Genomic DNA, 16294 nt, shown 5'->3' with positions numbered 1-16294 from the left:
CTCAGCGACAAAGTTCAGACTCATTATTTTTTTTGAAGACATTTCTTTTTAAAGACTCCTTCTGTGCACCAATGATAGTCCTATAAGAAGACCCATAGGGGAGCAAGCAAGAGATATGGATTTATGCCTGCTAAGGACACAGCTTTGATCAGAGTACATTGATCTGCAGAGATTTACACCACAGCAACTCGATAACACTGCTGTGATTTTTACTAACGTGTCAGCCACTTTAGGGCCATTTGTCAAAGATGTTTTCAGATCAAAATCGGTAAAAAGACTCTAGAGACAATGGATCTGTTGTGAAATGTGGATACAAATCATACATACTGCAAACTTTTGCATTAATAAATGTAACATCTAAATGTTTTTCCATACTTTACTACTGAATACTTTTTACTTACTGCGGGTCACTACACCTTCCAGCCTGATGATGTTGGGGTGGTCAAACTGTCCCATGATTGATGCCTCAGCAAGGAAGTCCCGCCTCTGTTTGTCTGTATATCCGCCTTTTAGAGTCTTGATAGCCACACAGATCTCCTTTTTACTGGGAAGCTTCAGGCGACCGCTGCACACCTCACCAAATTCACCTAAAGGTCAAAGCAATTCAGTTTAAAAACATTTCACAGGTATGACACATTGCACTTTGCTTGTTGACATCATTCTATTGTGAGAGTCGTGATTAAACCAGCGATGTGTGTTGATTAGATACATGTGGTCCGAGATAGAGTCATTAGATCACTGTTGCAAAACTCGCCAAATCGGGTCTGTCACATTATTTTGTATGGCCCACCCAAGATAGTGAAACATGTGCTTAATCTTCATGTTTTTTTTCAAAGAAAATAACATTAAAAAAATACTCTATAGTGTACAATGAAAAATTGATGACTACATGAATACTATTCACTTATTTACACAGTATTTTTTAAATTTTACAATTAAAATGTATTTTTTTTTAAATTCTCTTTTTACATGCAAGAATCTAAAGAAAATGACAATTTACAGTTTTTATTTTTTATGAAGTTAAGTACATAAAAACTAATGAAAAACTAATAAGAACAAATCTAGATTTTAAAAAAATACTGACACTCCTTCCTTAGACTAATCTAATAATGCTTAGGTTGAGGTAAGAACTGACAATTGGGTAATGATCTAATCTACATCTTGATTAATACAAATAAAAAGACTAAATCCAGTTATTGACACAGCCTTTATTGTGTGTTAGTACAACTGGATGCAAGGTGACTCAACATGCCTTGATTAGATTTCCTTGCTGGTGAGGGGATATGCACATGTTTACTTCATCCTGTGCCAGTGTGTTAGTTTTGCACAATAAACAGTAAGTGGTGCAGACAGACTGCATGCCTGAAATGCAACCATCAATGCCGCAGCTGGCTACAGGGATTTGGCCGAGCTTTAGACAAGCGGATCAAGAATGTGTGCTCGACAATGTATATGCATATGGAGTGCATAGTGATGTCAGAGCTGAGACATTTGCAGATCTCTCGCTTCCTCTGGCCCACACTATAATTTCCAAGAGCAACTCTGGAACACAGAGCACGGGTCAAAATCTGGACGTGAAGCAACGGGGTCTGGAAGAATTTAGGCTGAAATAATTACAACCTGTCTAAATACCAACATCATGCCTGGTCTTTCCTGCACTGCTCCGTCCAGCAGTGAGCAGACCAGACAGGGTAAAGGAGCTCTTTTTGTGGTTACCCCCAGAGAGTGGAGATCTCGTTTTAATAAGGCTTGATTAGGGACACTCATTCACTTCCTGTTTTAAGTTGAGCTGGGTATCTGACTTTGAAGTGAAAGTCCCATGTCAAAACACACACACACATCTACACACAAAAATATGTTCTGTTTTTTAACACACAAACACTACTTTGCAGATCATAGTCTGGTTGACCTGACTTAGATGAAAATTTAAAAGGGATAGTTTCTCATTTTAGATGTATACTTTAAAAAAAATATACAGACAATTAGAATCTCTCAATTTTTATGCAAAACATCATTACAATGTAGTAATGTGTTGAACACATTTTAGAGCAACGTGTAAATTAGTGCACCCTTTTAAATAGTCTATAATGTAAATTGAATTACAAGTTATATGTAGTAAGGGGCTCATGATTTACAGTACACTATGGTAATCCATAGCGTAAATGCTTTATCAAGCACTAAATAATTGTTAACAAATTAACATATAATAACATTTGGAGGAATAAAATAGTATAGGGTAAGTTAGTTTTAATATAGGTTATCATCATTACTCAGATTTTTTTCATCTGCATTGGGAGGGGGGCATATTAGGCTGCTGCAGCCCTGAAACATTTTAAAACAAATTTTCTGTCTTTAAATACAAATGAATAATAACAGACATACATAGAATGTAGACACAAAAACACTCTAAAAGTGATTTTGGGTTGGAGAGATTTTATAAACAAGTCAATAAATTAAAATGCTGTCAAAAATAAAATTTATAAAATCTAACCTGACTTCTAAACATGTGTTCCTCCTAAAAAAGATGTGTGAACAGTGAGGAATCATCACGTTCAGAATACTTTATGGCATTTTATTTGGTAGTGAATGTATTGCCTTTTAAAGGAAGGAAGAGGAAGTATAGTATGCAGTGTATACACTTTTTCAATTTGACAGTTTTATTTTAATCTGTTGATTCTTACCTGCTCCCACCACTTTATCAATGGCTATGCAAGAGGCATCCAGTTCCTTGGCAAACTCATGCACCGCTTGGCTTGGGTCCTCATAAGTGTGGGGATCAACGTAGGTCTTAATACCTGGCAGACGCACTAGAACAGGAAAGAACAGGCCCCCAGCACAAGGCCATTCAAGAGTTGTCACTTGTTGAATAAATACTCACAATGTCTAAACAATAACTCATTGAAGTGCTGTGCTTTAATCAAAATAAACCCCCCAAAAATAATGAGATGCTCCCAACTTTTATAATGATCTCATCTCTTTTTGTCTCAGTGGGCTTCTAACATGTCAAGACACATGTGGATATTTTGCAGAAGCCAGTTAATACGTGTAACACATGTTACAAGAGCCTTACAGATGTTTTAAGATGATTATAAGAATGGTTCATGTCCAAGTATAAAAACAAAAAACGAATTTGATCATTTTAGGGAAAATCCAGATGCAAATAATGCTTTGTGGCTGTTCATTTTTGTTACATTTTGTCAGCTTGGCTTCAGTGAAGGAGAAAGAGGAAAGAGATGACAGATAATTGCCAGTTTTGCACATTGCAAAACCTTCCTAATAAATTCAGCATTACCTCAGCGCCCAGTTGTTTTCATTCAGATGAAATTTTAGCACTTTAACTAGAACCAAAATGCAAGCGAGTGTTGCTTTAAGACTTCTAAAAATGTCAAGAAAGAAAATAAAACTGTCTATTTAATTGGACTTCCCTATTGGATCGTTTAAGGTCATAACTTGACCCATATAAATAATTCATGAGTCGAGTTCCTGCTACTGTCTTGGGTAGTTTGGAGGCGTTTACCTGTGAAGGTTAAAGGTTACAACATACGAAGGAAAAAGCAAACATTACAATTGAAGTATTTTTCAGTGCTGCAGCCTGTGGCAATACTACTTAACTCATTGGGTCCCATTGATGGCGCCAGACAAGAGCTAGACTAACTAGAGTTGCTCTAAAAAGCAACCATTTTTATGTATTGACCACACAGTAATGTGGCAATATTACCATTAACAACACTGAAATTAAGGAAACACAACAACAGCCTTTCAACAGTTTTAAAGGATTTATGTTATTTCAGAAACTAACTCAATGGATGCCAATGACAGCACTACATGGGTGTCCGATCCATCTGGACTGGACTTTAATCCATTGGACATCTAGCAACATCTATAGCAGTGAATCAGTTATGAGTAAATATTCCCTTATTTTGATTATACATCAAAATTTAATGTTAACTAATTGAAAGAAAAACTAAATACTGCGATTGGCAGGCCACTAATTCAGGATGTCCCCTTTCTGCTGCACATAGTTAACTAGGATAGGCTACAGCACCCCGCACGACCCTTGTGGGGATAAGGGGCTCCGAAAAATTAAAATTATTATTAAAATTAGAAAATACAATTTAAAAACTGTATATGTTCTCTCTTTTATTTTTTATTGTTTCACAATTTTTTAAATCAAAACAAGGAAAAACAGTAATATGATCTTTAACTTTTTAAATTCATGTTCATCGCTGACAATGATAGCACAGAAACATGAACATTGTACGCCAGCCATGCTAGTATGAATCGTATAAATGCTAGTATATGAATTAAAGGTTGTTCGGCTGACTATAAATATCCTTTTCTATTGGCATGTCTGTTACTTTCCTCTCCATTAGTTTTTAAAATCTAGTTACATGTCTGTGATCAAATTACAGAAATAAATCACTGAAGAGTACAAATTAAAACGAGCTGGCAAGAATACATGCAATTAGAAGTAATTTATTGTTTTTCCCAAAAATGTTGCAAATCTTCACCACACTATTCTTCAAAATGGCATTCAATGATTACCATTTCACAGCAACTGGTAGGAAAGATCCTTAGGTGTTCCAATTTCATTTAATTAGCATGGAATGTTATATTCATTTGTAAAGTATTTATTCCACTGATGTTATGATGACATGCTTAATAATAAAAAAATACCCTTTCATTACCACATGAGCCTTTTTTCAATATAATGAATTAATGTATGTTTCATAATATTTTATTTGTGCATGTGCCGAGTTTATTTGAAATGCAAAATATGTGCCTTTGCTAAATAATATTTGAGAAACACTTTATCTTCTGGTCAAGATTTGGTAATTTTTTCCCATCAAAGGATTGTTTGTTTAGAAGTGTGAAAATATTTGAGAAAGAAACATCTACAGAAATGAAACATTCAAGTAATTTATAACGCAACCAGCTAATTGGAGTTCAGTGAACCGAAAGCGGAGACAGGAAAGATTGGAGAAGAAAAACAGTACTTACGATGGCCGTTGCCAAAGTGCAGTCTTTTCTCATCAGGATGTTTGGATTTGCTGTGGCAACAAAACCTGCCAAACCAAATAGAAAAAGGTCAGAAGCTGTGCCACGCTAATAAGGCTTCACCCATTGGTCCTCTGTCGAGTGTGTGTGTATGCATGTGTGTGTGTCCAGAAGCGTGAGCGAGTGTAAAATCCCAATTCTTACGGACTGTGGGAAAAACAGCTAAACCTACTATTAGAACTAGCTTTATCAAGAAGTTATACTTCGCAATACATTGTTCAAGTACAACTACAATCCCATTGTGCGAGAAAAAAAATGTAGATAAAGAGAAGGCAAATGGACAGACCTGCCAATCAAGACGTAAAGCAGGACAGTGAGCAGGATGATAGCCACTGCAGAGGAAATGGCGATTAGAACAACTTGGCTACTCTCACTGGAGATGGAGAAGGCTGCTGAAAGAGGCAAACAACAATATTGTAGTGAACATTTTGTTCCCAGAAACACATAAAGTACAATGCAAAAAAATATATATAAATATATCCACAAAGAATGGTCCCACTGTCTCAGGCCATGCTTTTTCCATTATGGTCACCACTTACAGTCAGGACTTGTCTCAAACTGAAAACTAGGACTGCTGGCTCCATAACCAGCTGCTGTGCGGGCTCTGATCTGCAGCAGGTAAGCAGTGTTGGGCTTGAGACCATTCAGAGTCACATTACAACCCCGAGCCCGAAGAATTGTGTAGCTGGTTTCCTGCTCCTCCTAACAGAAAGAAAGAGAGAAATTAAAGACATACCCTTGGGTGTAAATATTAATGAATACAACATGTGCAGTGTGTCATCTGAGAGTGTGGACGGCCATCAGCGCACACACCCAAACAATGCAGACATTTTGACAGCTTTCCTTTATCTGATGAATTATGGCCTCTATATTTTACAGCTTCACTCCTGCTGATCACGGCTGATAAAGCAATGCAAGAACACTGAGCTTTCACCTTGCAACCAGATGTGGAATCTTGATTGAAAGATGAAAATCATACTTTAAATTTATTTCTATTCCGTGACATTTTTAGATGATAACATAGAATGACTTGTATATTAACATGTCGATGAAATGGAGGGGCAGGCTTCTTATTTTCAACTTGTTAGGACTTTTCCCATCAAAGAATAACTACTTTTTTACAATGTAAAAAAAGACTATTGAGAGGATAAGCCGTATGGAAAATGAATGAAGGAAAGTTGAAAAAAAATGTAACAAGTAAAGATTTTGTAACTTGTGTCCTCTAGAGGGTTACAGAAGCAAATATTTTGAATCAAATGATACTAGAATTAATATTCAACATTAGACACAATATTTAACATTTAAATATATGAAATTAAAAAAATGTGCTGAAAATGATTCAAATAAACTGTACTTGTCTTGAAAAATATAAAAGTTGCACCTGTAAATGTTTAAAAATTAATATTTCCTGAAGAGTTAAATACCACTAGTTTGTATTTGATAATCATTTCTTTTAAATACCAGTAAAAAGAGTGATACTTTTACTGCACTTCTGGAATCAGTAGTTTATGCAAGTTAGTCCTGCACCAATAGAATTTGTGTATATTGTTTTTGGTATTGCTGATAAAATCTTAAAGTTTTTCTTATTTATTTCAGTATTGTTATCAATTAATTGGGCTTTCCATTTTAAATGTAACACATCCCCCCACCAAGCGCCATTAATGTGCCATTTAGAGGAATTACTCCCATGTCACATTTCTCCACCTTTGCCTCCTGGTCTGATCTCGCAACTGTGGATCAGACCAATTTACTAAAAAGAAACAAGTATCGGAAGATGAACTACAGAGATAAAGCAAGGTTAACAACCAATAAGGGATTAATTTAACAATCCCGAAAATTAGCCTTGTATTTCTCAACTATATAGCCATCCCATAAAACTTCCAATCGTGTCAAGACAAAGCTGAATCCTCATTCAACATTGTGGTTTGTTTACAGGCTTTCATTGTGAATGGCACAGCGCAATATGAAAGGACTTCACGCACAGTAATGGGAGGATTAGAGTTTTATAGTGCACAAAGCTTTTTAAACTGGTATGTGTGTGAGGAGGTAACTGATACACCAGGCCTGCATCAGGATAACTCTTCATTGCGACTATAAATCGACTCGCGGCTTGTCACCATTCAATGGTCAGGCCAGCATGGGATCCTTTTAAAATCACACACAGGTGTGGTAAGATGACCTGTGTGTAAAGGCGCAAGGCATAGCAATGCAGAGCTCTTTGATTATAGGCTATCCATGGGTGCCTCTCACCAGAGCACTATGTAGAATACTCCTCTAGCTGAATTGCCGCATTGGCAATCCAAACAAAGCTGAAGCAAATTATTGCCTGCATAAACATGCACACAAAAATGCTAAACAGGATTCCTTCCATGTATAACCAAATAAACACACAAAACTTGTGCATGTGAAAGACTGTGCTCTAGAGATTGCATGGATAACCCATCCAAGAAGTGCAGTATTTGGCACTGACCAGAAAAAGAGTGTATATCTTAATATTTAAAGCTATTATACCAATAGCTTATAGCAATAGGTCAAGGTATCAAACAGGCATTTTAGGGGCCTAAAAAGCCCACCACATTATTTTGGGCGGCAAAAGTAAAATATTGTCCATTGACTTAAGGTTTTTCGCAAAAAAAAAAAATAGAGAATTTGCTCATTCAAAAATAATCTGAGAATAGTATTTGCTGATTTTTGAAAATAGAATACTATGTACTGTGTTCCTCTTTTTTAAATTACATCTTTAAAAAATGAAGAAACAGAATCTTTATCAATTTCTTAAGTTTATATTTTATGTTTATGCATACATTTATGATGGGGGCCTGGTTTGCAAGTGGTTAGTTAGCATGTCGAGGGTTGGCTGGCCACCAATTCAGGGGGTTTCCCTGCCTGGTGCCCATAGTTAGGTGGGATAGGCTCCAGCACCCCCTTAAACCTTTGTTAGGTTGGTGTTACAGAAAATTAATGAATAATTATACTATATAGGATTTCAAAATATATGGCAATCACACACACACACACACACACACACACACACACACACACACACACACACACACACACAGCCCAGACATGATGTTTTGGACATCTAGTGTCGTCAATTGCAGTCAAAGTAGTTAAATAATTATATGAGCTGGCCATCATCAAAATTCCCCCAAAGGAAACCCCATCTTCAATATGGACCATGACAAATATGACCAAAAAAAGCATTGTTATTTTTTAATCATCATCCAAACCGTGCATTTTAGCAAGGGTTGTTGGAATCTATCTAAACTGACTTTGGGTGAAAGGCAGATTACATCCTAGACTGGTCCTCAGTCAGCCGTAGAACACAGAGAGACAGACAACAATTCACACTAAGAATCATACCTCCACCGAGCGGAAATCGATCCCACGCTCGCCTGCACCAAAGTCAGACGAGCAAACCACTGCACCATTGTTATTTTTTTTCGCACCAAAGATAAAAAAAATCATAACCATTTTTGGGCGTGAATCCTCCTCAATAGTATGATTAAACATTCTCTTTAGGCCCATGCTACACAAGCTGCATCTTTGGGGTATTCTTTTCAAAAGTCTGGCGAAAGCTTTATCTCTGATAAAATGCATCTGCTTAAAAGAGAGCGATTAAACTTTTTCAAGAGTGATCCATCACAGTAGTAGAAACTATCATTGAATGTGCTGAAGTGTAATGAGTCTTCATTCCACACTCCTTTTGAACATCATAGACAATTGTGTCCTCCAGGCAAAGAGGAAAAGGACATCCAGATTTCCGCCAGCTTGAAGCTGAAAATCTTTGATGATACATTAAGTGTCTTAGTGCTCGTGGCACCTTGGGTAACTTGCACATCTGTGAAAGTACCATTAATGCTGAAAAGCACTTCCAGGTTTCCCAGCAACATGTGCTGCCACCCAGAAAACATCTTTTTATGGGTCTGCCTCCTTATTTTGGCTAATACCACCAAGCTATTCTTGCTACTGCTGATTGTTTTTTATATATGTCATTTTTTTGACCATCCTGTCTCCTATTGAATTTGTGCATCATATAATCATGTCTGGAACTACATTATAAATGTATTTTTAACATAATCAACATTTGTTTATTTATGAAAAGTGGTTGATTAAAGTACACAGTTAAAAGGTAAATTGGGTGTCCTTGTTCGCCGATCTGCATAGTAGAACACTTTTTCTGAAGTTTAAAATCTTGGTTACAATGGAGAATCCTGGTGAATGTGTTAACATTTGTGTGCCTGTCCTTACGTTCTCCTAGATGTGACTAACAAGAATTTATGCAAAGGCCCAGTACTATACACTATTAAAAACACCCATTTTCATTTCTTCATCGTCTGGTAATGAATTAGCATTTTGTGGTTTAGTGGGGCGCACGCAAGTGTGTGTGAATGAAAAAACACAGTATCAGTCATTAACTTTTCCCCTTGCTGTCTTCCAGCCGTGTATTAGCATCTTAGGTAAGGGTGGCTGAGCAGGGAACGGAGTTTAGAGAGGAGACTGCTTCTGTCTGCCTACTAATCAAGAGATTAGGGGCCAGGGTTGGCACTGAAGCAAACTGTGATCTGGGAACACACGCATTTTATTCCTTTACTCTAGCTCACACACATACACACACTGCCCTCACACAGTGAATCTGCTCGAGTGACTAAGCTCGCGTCAATGGCTAATTTCACCATCAAATGTCAGCTATGGAGCAGCATTGGTGCTGAAAGACAGCATAATTCGTTTTGTGCTAATTTCCCTTACAGAGGAATGAACAGCCCCGTTTACAGTCTGCCATAAAGCATAAAAGTCCATTAAGGAGAAGGGAGGACAAGATGAGAGGCAGAACATGAAACATAGAAAAAAGGTAGGAATAAGTAATGGGGAGCGATATAACCAAACTGCAGTGAAAAGCAAAGATAAACATATGAAAGATAAGATGAGACAAGGTTCAGTGGTAGCAAAAGCAGGTGGGGATGTTCAAGAACTTTGGGGCCGATTTTAATTGCATATCCTCGATAACATCATGCAATTTTCTGAAACACAAGAATCATTTAAATGTGTATTAATCCTTTACATTAGGGTATAATCTTACTTCACTCTATTTTCTTATTACATTTAACCTTCATCCCCTTTTCTCAGATACCAAGAAGCTTACTTGTTAGTGTTTCTACGCAGGTGTTTGAAAGTCCCTTCAAGTAAATTAGGACTAATGGTGTTTTTGATGAACCAAACTCATTTTGCCAAAGCACTTCTAATAGATGAATCAATTTGCTGAGTTCATGTTGTGTGACACACTTTGTCAGGGGAGTAAGAAGGTGGGCAGTCCCAAACAACAAAGTTATCCTTATTTGTTCTGTCAACAACCCAAAAACTTCTATCTACCCTCCATAATAAACTAAGAGTAGAATAATGAACTTTTGAATAACAAAATTCAACCACAAATCTCTACACTACATCATGATAAATTACAATAATTTTCTAACAACATTACAAAAGCATTATTTATGGACCAAAGTCATTGTCTTTTGTCACTAATGGCTTTCATGGCTAACTAGCAGAGGGTGTTGTTGCTGGTATATGTAGTGCCAAATAAATCATGTTGTGGCTTGAAGCCAACAAGCAAGAACTTTGGCCCACTACCCTAAATTTTCTTGAAAAGAAAAATAAACGAAAATATCTTAATCATATGCAACGTTGTCCAGCTATCTAAATCATCTCCTAAAAGTGCACTTTATCACTCCTCATTCAATAAAATAAATGGGAATTTGCAAAGGCAATATGACTGGTTAAGAAAACAAACATACATTCACAGTGTGAGCTCTTGGGGAAAAACAAAACAAAAAAAACATGATAGAAACTGAAATATGATTGGTCAAAAACTTTTAAAATATGTTGTGTGGTCACTATACAGTTGGGCTCCGTTAAAAAAAAGAATGTTGTAAATAAATTAAAACGTTTTAATCAAAATGGTAAAAGTTGGGGGTTTTGACAATGTAGTCAGGTAGCATAGTAGAAAAAGGGCTAAACAGTAACTTTTTGCAATATTTATTTACATGTTTTTACAGTAACAATGTTTAAAAAAGCTAAATAGTAGGGCATGTCTATATTATATAGATATGTGAGTCTGAGAAATGTGAATAAGGTCATCAAAAGTTGCATCACGTCAAATAATTCCATCTTCATGCAAGACTTTGCACCAGCTATAGCGAAACGCAGAGCTTAGTTTTGCCAGTGACAAAGAATATTTTGGGCTTTTGACACTTATTCCAGAAGAAGGCCTTTTACAAGCAAATAAAGTAATTAGTCGGCCATTACCCTGGGATTAATCACTTGGGCTTTTAAGGGTCCACTGTCGATATAAATTTCCGTTTAAACACAATATTGAAATAAGACTTGCATGAAAATGGTATTCAAGAAAAATGTAGAGTGATCCAGTAAGAACCAACCTTTTCATAGTATTTGATCTCGTAGTCGAGGATAATGCCATTCGGTCTCTCTGGCTCCAACCATGACAAGGAAACACTATTCCGAGATGTCTTTTCCTTTTTGATTACTATCACTGGGGAGGGAGCTGGATAAAAATACAGAGAGAGAAAGATTGAGCATGTGAGACTTTAAGATCCCCAATATAGAGGTTCAGTTGAAGTTCAGTTGCCAGTGTTGCATCCTGGCAATTGTCTATGGTTCCTGTTAGGCTAATTCAGTTTGCTGGCCAGTGGGGCCACATTAAAGGATAGGGCCCTGGATTGGGGGCTGTATATGGATCATTCATACAAAGCAGTAAATGCAAACAACACATTCATGCACACACATACACACAGAGTTCTCATGCAAAGGCAGAGAGAGACTCTCGAGAGGACAATGCTTAGATATCGTAATTCAGTCTAACTTGTGCATATAATGCAAAAATTCCGCCCACCCCACCGCCTACTTAAACAAACGTCTGTAGGATCATGGGTTTTTGGGGCGTCTCATGATTGGGTATAGGAACTGGCAATACATTAGTCGTTAGTTTTTCTCTTTATAGCTTTATATATCATTTCAATACTACATTCTAAATAAAAAAAAAAAGTCATCACTTGGCTGGCAGGAAAGAGGAATATTTCCCAAACGATGATTTAAAAACCTGGCGTACTGAGGCTTCTCTCAGACATCTGTGTTTCCTTCAAATAAGATATCTCTTAAATACACGATCAGTTAAATGTCACTCCTTTAACCTGTTACAGGACAAGGGACCATTTTTGCTAATTTTAAAGATAAATAAACAAATGACACTATAAAGACCTGCATCAATACACATAATTGAATTGTTCAAGTATAATGAGATTTAAAGCTTCACCATCAATTACTCAAATACATAAATAATCATCATATACTAATAATATCATTCATCACTCAACACTAATTTGTCAACGTGTGGGACCTTTTTCAATAGAATGTACATCCAAAATATTTCTACCTATAATTTTAAGACATTGTGGCAACATTTGTTAATTTTTTTTGTGGTAATAATAACTTGAAAAACAATACATCAGTTTTATATATTATTTCATCCAACTTTTTTTTTGTTTTTGATGTTGGCTTTAGCTTCCGGTTCTCCTCACTAATTATATACTGCAGGATGTTCACATGGTACCACTCAAAGTAATGTTCTGCCTGCCATCCGTCTTTTTCAGTCGTTCTAATTCACATTCTCATTTCCCCTTTGTTTTTACTGCTCTTTACTGTAAGTGCCAGACGGTTCCAGGGTCCGCTCTCCATCTTAAGCATCGACTTTTAATTTTATTAGACCACAGGAAAAAACAAGTTTGTCTTTGAAATGTTCGAGCTTTGGTTGATTGGTATTATAAAGCCGCAGTGTGGGCCTGCGTGGGTTGGGTGTGTGTTTTTGTCTTTTCATGCATACAGCCATGCGTAGTTCTGGTTTAAGGTCTTTTTTTTTCTATAACAAATCCAGATGGGGAGAATCTGTTCCCATACCACTCACTCCTCGTTCCTTTTTTTCTGATAGTGGGGTGAAGCTGTGCTTTTTATTGGGACTGTGGTTTATACCAGTAATGATTGAGCAGCTTGAGGGTAACTTCAAGTTCTTATACTTTCTCTCTCTAGGCTTTTGTCTGTTGCAAAATGCTAAATTTGTTGGGTCTTCATTTCTTTTAAGTATAACTTTATGACAGATCAGTAATGGTTTTAAAATGGCATATAGTGTCATTAATAAGAGTTTAAATAGCACTTAAGGGAATACAAGTCATATATCAGGACCATTAGCCAAAGGAGCACACAGTAACTCAAAATTACTAAAAGACCTGAGGTTATTACATAGAGAAATTAAGTTTCATATAAAATACTGAAATAAACATTAAAATTGGTATGCCATGATAAATACCCTTGTAATAATGTAACCATTATATCAATGATCTCTGTCTGAAACCTTGTATGTCTAAATACATTTTATTATGGGTCGTTATTTCTCACAGACTTTTTGGTGATGCAATCCTAACGATTCAATAGGCATGCTGTGTTTTTAGTTATAGCTAATAATGGAAAACAGTGTTCTCCAGATATTTCTCCTCAACTCTTTGACAAAGCCAAATAATACAATACAGTTCTGTCTGACATTTTTGATCAAAAAATCTAAACATGACAAGGAGGTTGTTAAAAGTATTGATAGTGAAATATGATATCAGGATAAAAAAAGTTGATTGAAAAAGTCTCAATAATTAGTTATTTATTGGCCACAGGTCACCAGAAATTTGTTTTCATGGGGTAAATTTGATTTTGCCTTACACTTAATCGGAAAGGAAATTAATTTTGCACTTTTTAAGATAATTTATTTCCAATGGCAGAACTAGATGTTCAATCCATTTAAAGTGACAGCTGGTAGCTCATGAACAAGTTGATAGATGAATTTAAATTCATTCATTCCTTGATTTTCTGAACCGCTTATCCTCACAAGGGTCATGGGGGTGCTGGAGCCTATCCCAACGGACTTCAGGCACGAGGCGGGGGACACCCTAAATTGGTGCCCAGCCAATTGCAGGGCACAAGGAGACGGACAACCATTCATGTTCAGGTATCCAGTATTTTATGAGTATCAATATTGAGTTGAGACATTTTAGTATCGTGACATCACTAATGTCAGACCTTAATATTCTAATTATGCACTATGTGTTCCATCTGACTGGCCACTGCCTTATTTGCCCTCAATTTGACTGGACTGTACAATAAAAACTTTGGATGAAATGACTTATCCAACTATTTTTAATGTCCATATTGTATCCCTACAGTGTGTGGCCCTGCTTTCTCTCTCCATCTATCCTAGAAGCAGTTCACAGGGATACCACTGGAATAAAACGCTTCAAATGTAGATCACAGACTTCATCAACATTGCAATGACCATGAGATGGAGGTTAAAGAGATGAGAGGAGGAAATCTATCTGACAGCACCACCCGGACACAATGCTACTACCCAGGGAAACACTTAATCCATCTTTTAACAGATTTGGCATCTCTATGTGTGAGTAGATCAGTTAGGGCTGCGGTACTGACATACTTAATCCCTGTAAACTCACAGGGCCAACAGGGAGTGGATAGCTGGAGGTGGTAATGTTGTTTAGGCGGCGAGACATACAGTGATGTATTGTATGTGGCGATGAATTCAGGTGAATTGTGCATTGTGTTTCACCTTCAAAGTGTGGGTCTCTATCTACATCTTTTATAATAATTAGTGTTGCAATGATGTTTTTTAATTTTTTTTATCCTGGTACAGACTCTGACACATTGCTGTGTGGTATCAGTCTATGCTGATACTGTTCCGACACCATATATATGTATATGTATATATATATATATTATATTTACCTTTTTCTCTTTTAATAATAAATCACTACATGCTCACTTGAATGTAAAATAATTGCCCTAATGGCTTGGTCAGACACTGCTGAAATCATTGTCTATCTTAAAGGTGCTGGAATTCCAATCCATTTGAAGTGAAAGGATTGACAGTGGGTGAACGTTCATTAATTCACTGCCATTCTTCCACTTCAAATGGATTAATTCACAGCATAAGGATAATTGGACGCTACACAATTGGACATCTTATCATCTTAAGAAGGGCAACAAGGGGTTGGAAAATAGAGCTCAAAAGGTACATGTTGCACAGCATTCGCACATTATTTTTAGTACTCTCCGAACCCAAATTACATAATTTCAATATATAAATGTCAATTGCATGTATTGCAGAATACCACAAATATAAAGTACATCTCAAATAGTCAGTTAAATATGTTGCTGAAAATTTAAGTGCTCCATCCGTTGAAGTTTGATCATGCATACATGAACAAGCAGTGCCCTGCGATCAGCTGGCCACTGATTCAGGGTGTCCGCCGCATGTGACCCGGAGTCAGCTGGGATAGGCTCCAGCACCCCCCGCAACCCTAATGAGGATGAAGCTGTTCAGAAAATGAGAGCCATGAGAAGAGATAAACAAGCATACAAAATAAAAACATCTATATAGTATGTGCCACTAAATCATATTCTGTCATTTAAAATAAGTCTGTTTTTCATCAAGGGAAATATAAGCCATATGGGACCCTGCAATTTAATTATTGCAAACATTCAATTAAATATGTAGTAAATTTATGAGTTCACACAATCTAAATGCTATCACACGATCACATAGAGCCCATATGTTCCCCTCATGCCAGTTGAATTAACGATTCCCAAAATGTGTTATAGAGTCGGCAATTAAAATTGAGCATTCATAACAATTCCCAAAACAAAAAAGGCTAACTTGTGCATTCTGTTATTGAAGGATGAAGTTAAATTCACACCTATGACAGACAATAGAGAGAGAGCAGACAAAATATAGAATATGAAAGTAGCGCCCCTCATTGTTTTTCTGAGAACTGTCGATGATTTTTGGTTTGCTGTATTTAATATAAGAATAAAAGCTTTATGAGTCTGTTTTCCAGTTGTTGAACATGATTAGTAGAAACTTGCAGTGACAACTTTTGGAATTAAAATATTTTTAAAAAGACATTTTGGGTACTTTAGGACATAATATTATCATCATATAAACATGTGGCCTACAAAACCTAAAATTTAATCATCATATAATAATCTACATCAGTCATTGAAACATACATAATGTTGCAGTTATGAATTTGGTCGCGCATATCTGTCGGTTAATTTGACTTAATGTTTGTGTTAAAAAACAAATACTAAAGAAATTTTTAAGAAATTT

General features: G+C 36.4%; 1 protein-coding gene across 5 annotated transcripts in view; it reads right to left on the bottom strand.

The window, feature by feature from the left end:
* epha3 (eph receptor A3) overlaps positions 1–16294 on the bottom strand; it is an 84248-nt gene that overhangs the window by 19056 nt on the left and 48898 nt on the right. For 4 of the 5 annotated variants that reach the window (XM_077616574.1, XM_077616575.1, XM_077616571.1 and 1 more), the window contains 6 exons: positions 11496–11620; positions 5598–5760; positions 5345–5450; positions 5002–5066; positions 2682–2807; positions 402–587 (listed from right to left, as the gene is read on the bottom strand). In XM_077616574.1, the coding sequence (XP_077472700.1) occupies positions 402–587; positions 2682–2807; positions 5002–5066; positions 5345–5450; positions 5598–5760; positions 11496–11620 (771 nt within the window). The remainder of the gene's footprint in view (positions 1–401; positions 588–2681; positions 2808–5001; positions 5067–5344; positions 5451–5597; positions 5761–11495; positions 11621–16294) is intronic. The other variant, XM_077616572.1, reaches the window with a different exon arrangement.

This window comes from Stigmatopora argus, chromosome 13 (genome assembly GCF_051989625.1).
Source record: "Stigmatopora argus isolate UIUO_Sarg chromosome 13, RoL_Sarg_1.0, whole genome shotgun sequence".
Lineage (NCBI taxonomy): Eukaryota > Metazoa > Chordata > Actinopteri > Syngnathiformes > Syngnathidae > Stigmatopora > Stigmatopora argus.
The sequence above is the reverse complement of the archived record's forward strand: the minus strand, read 5'-3'. Positions and strand labels throughout refer to the sequence as shown.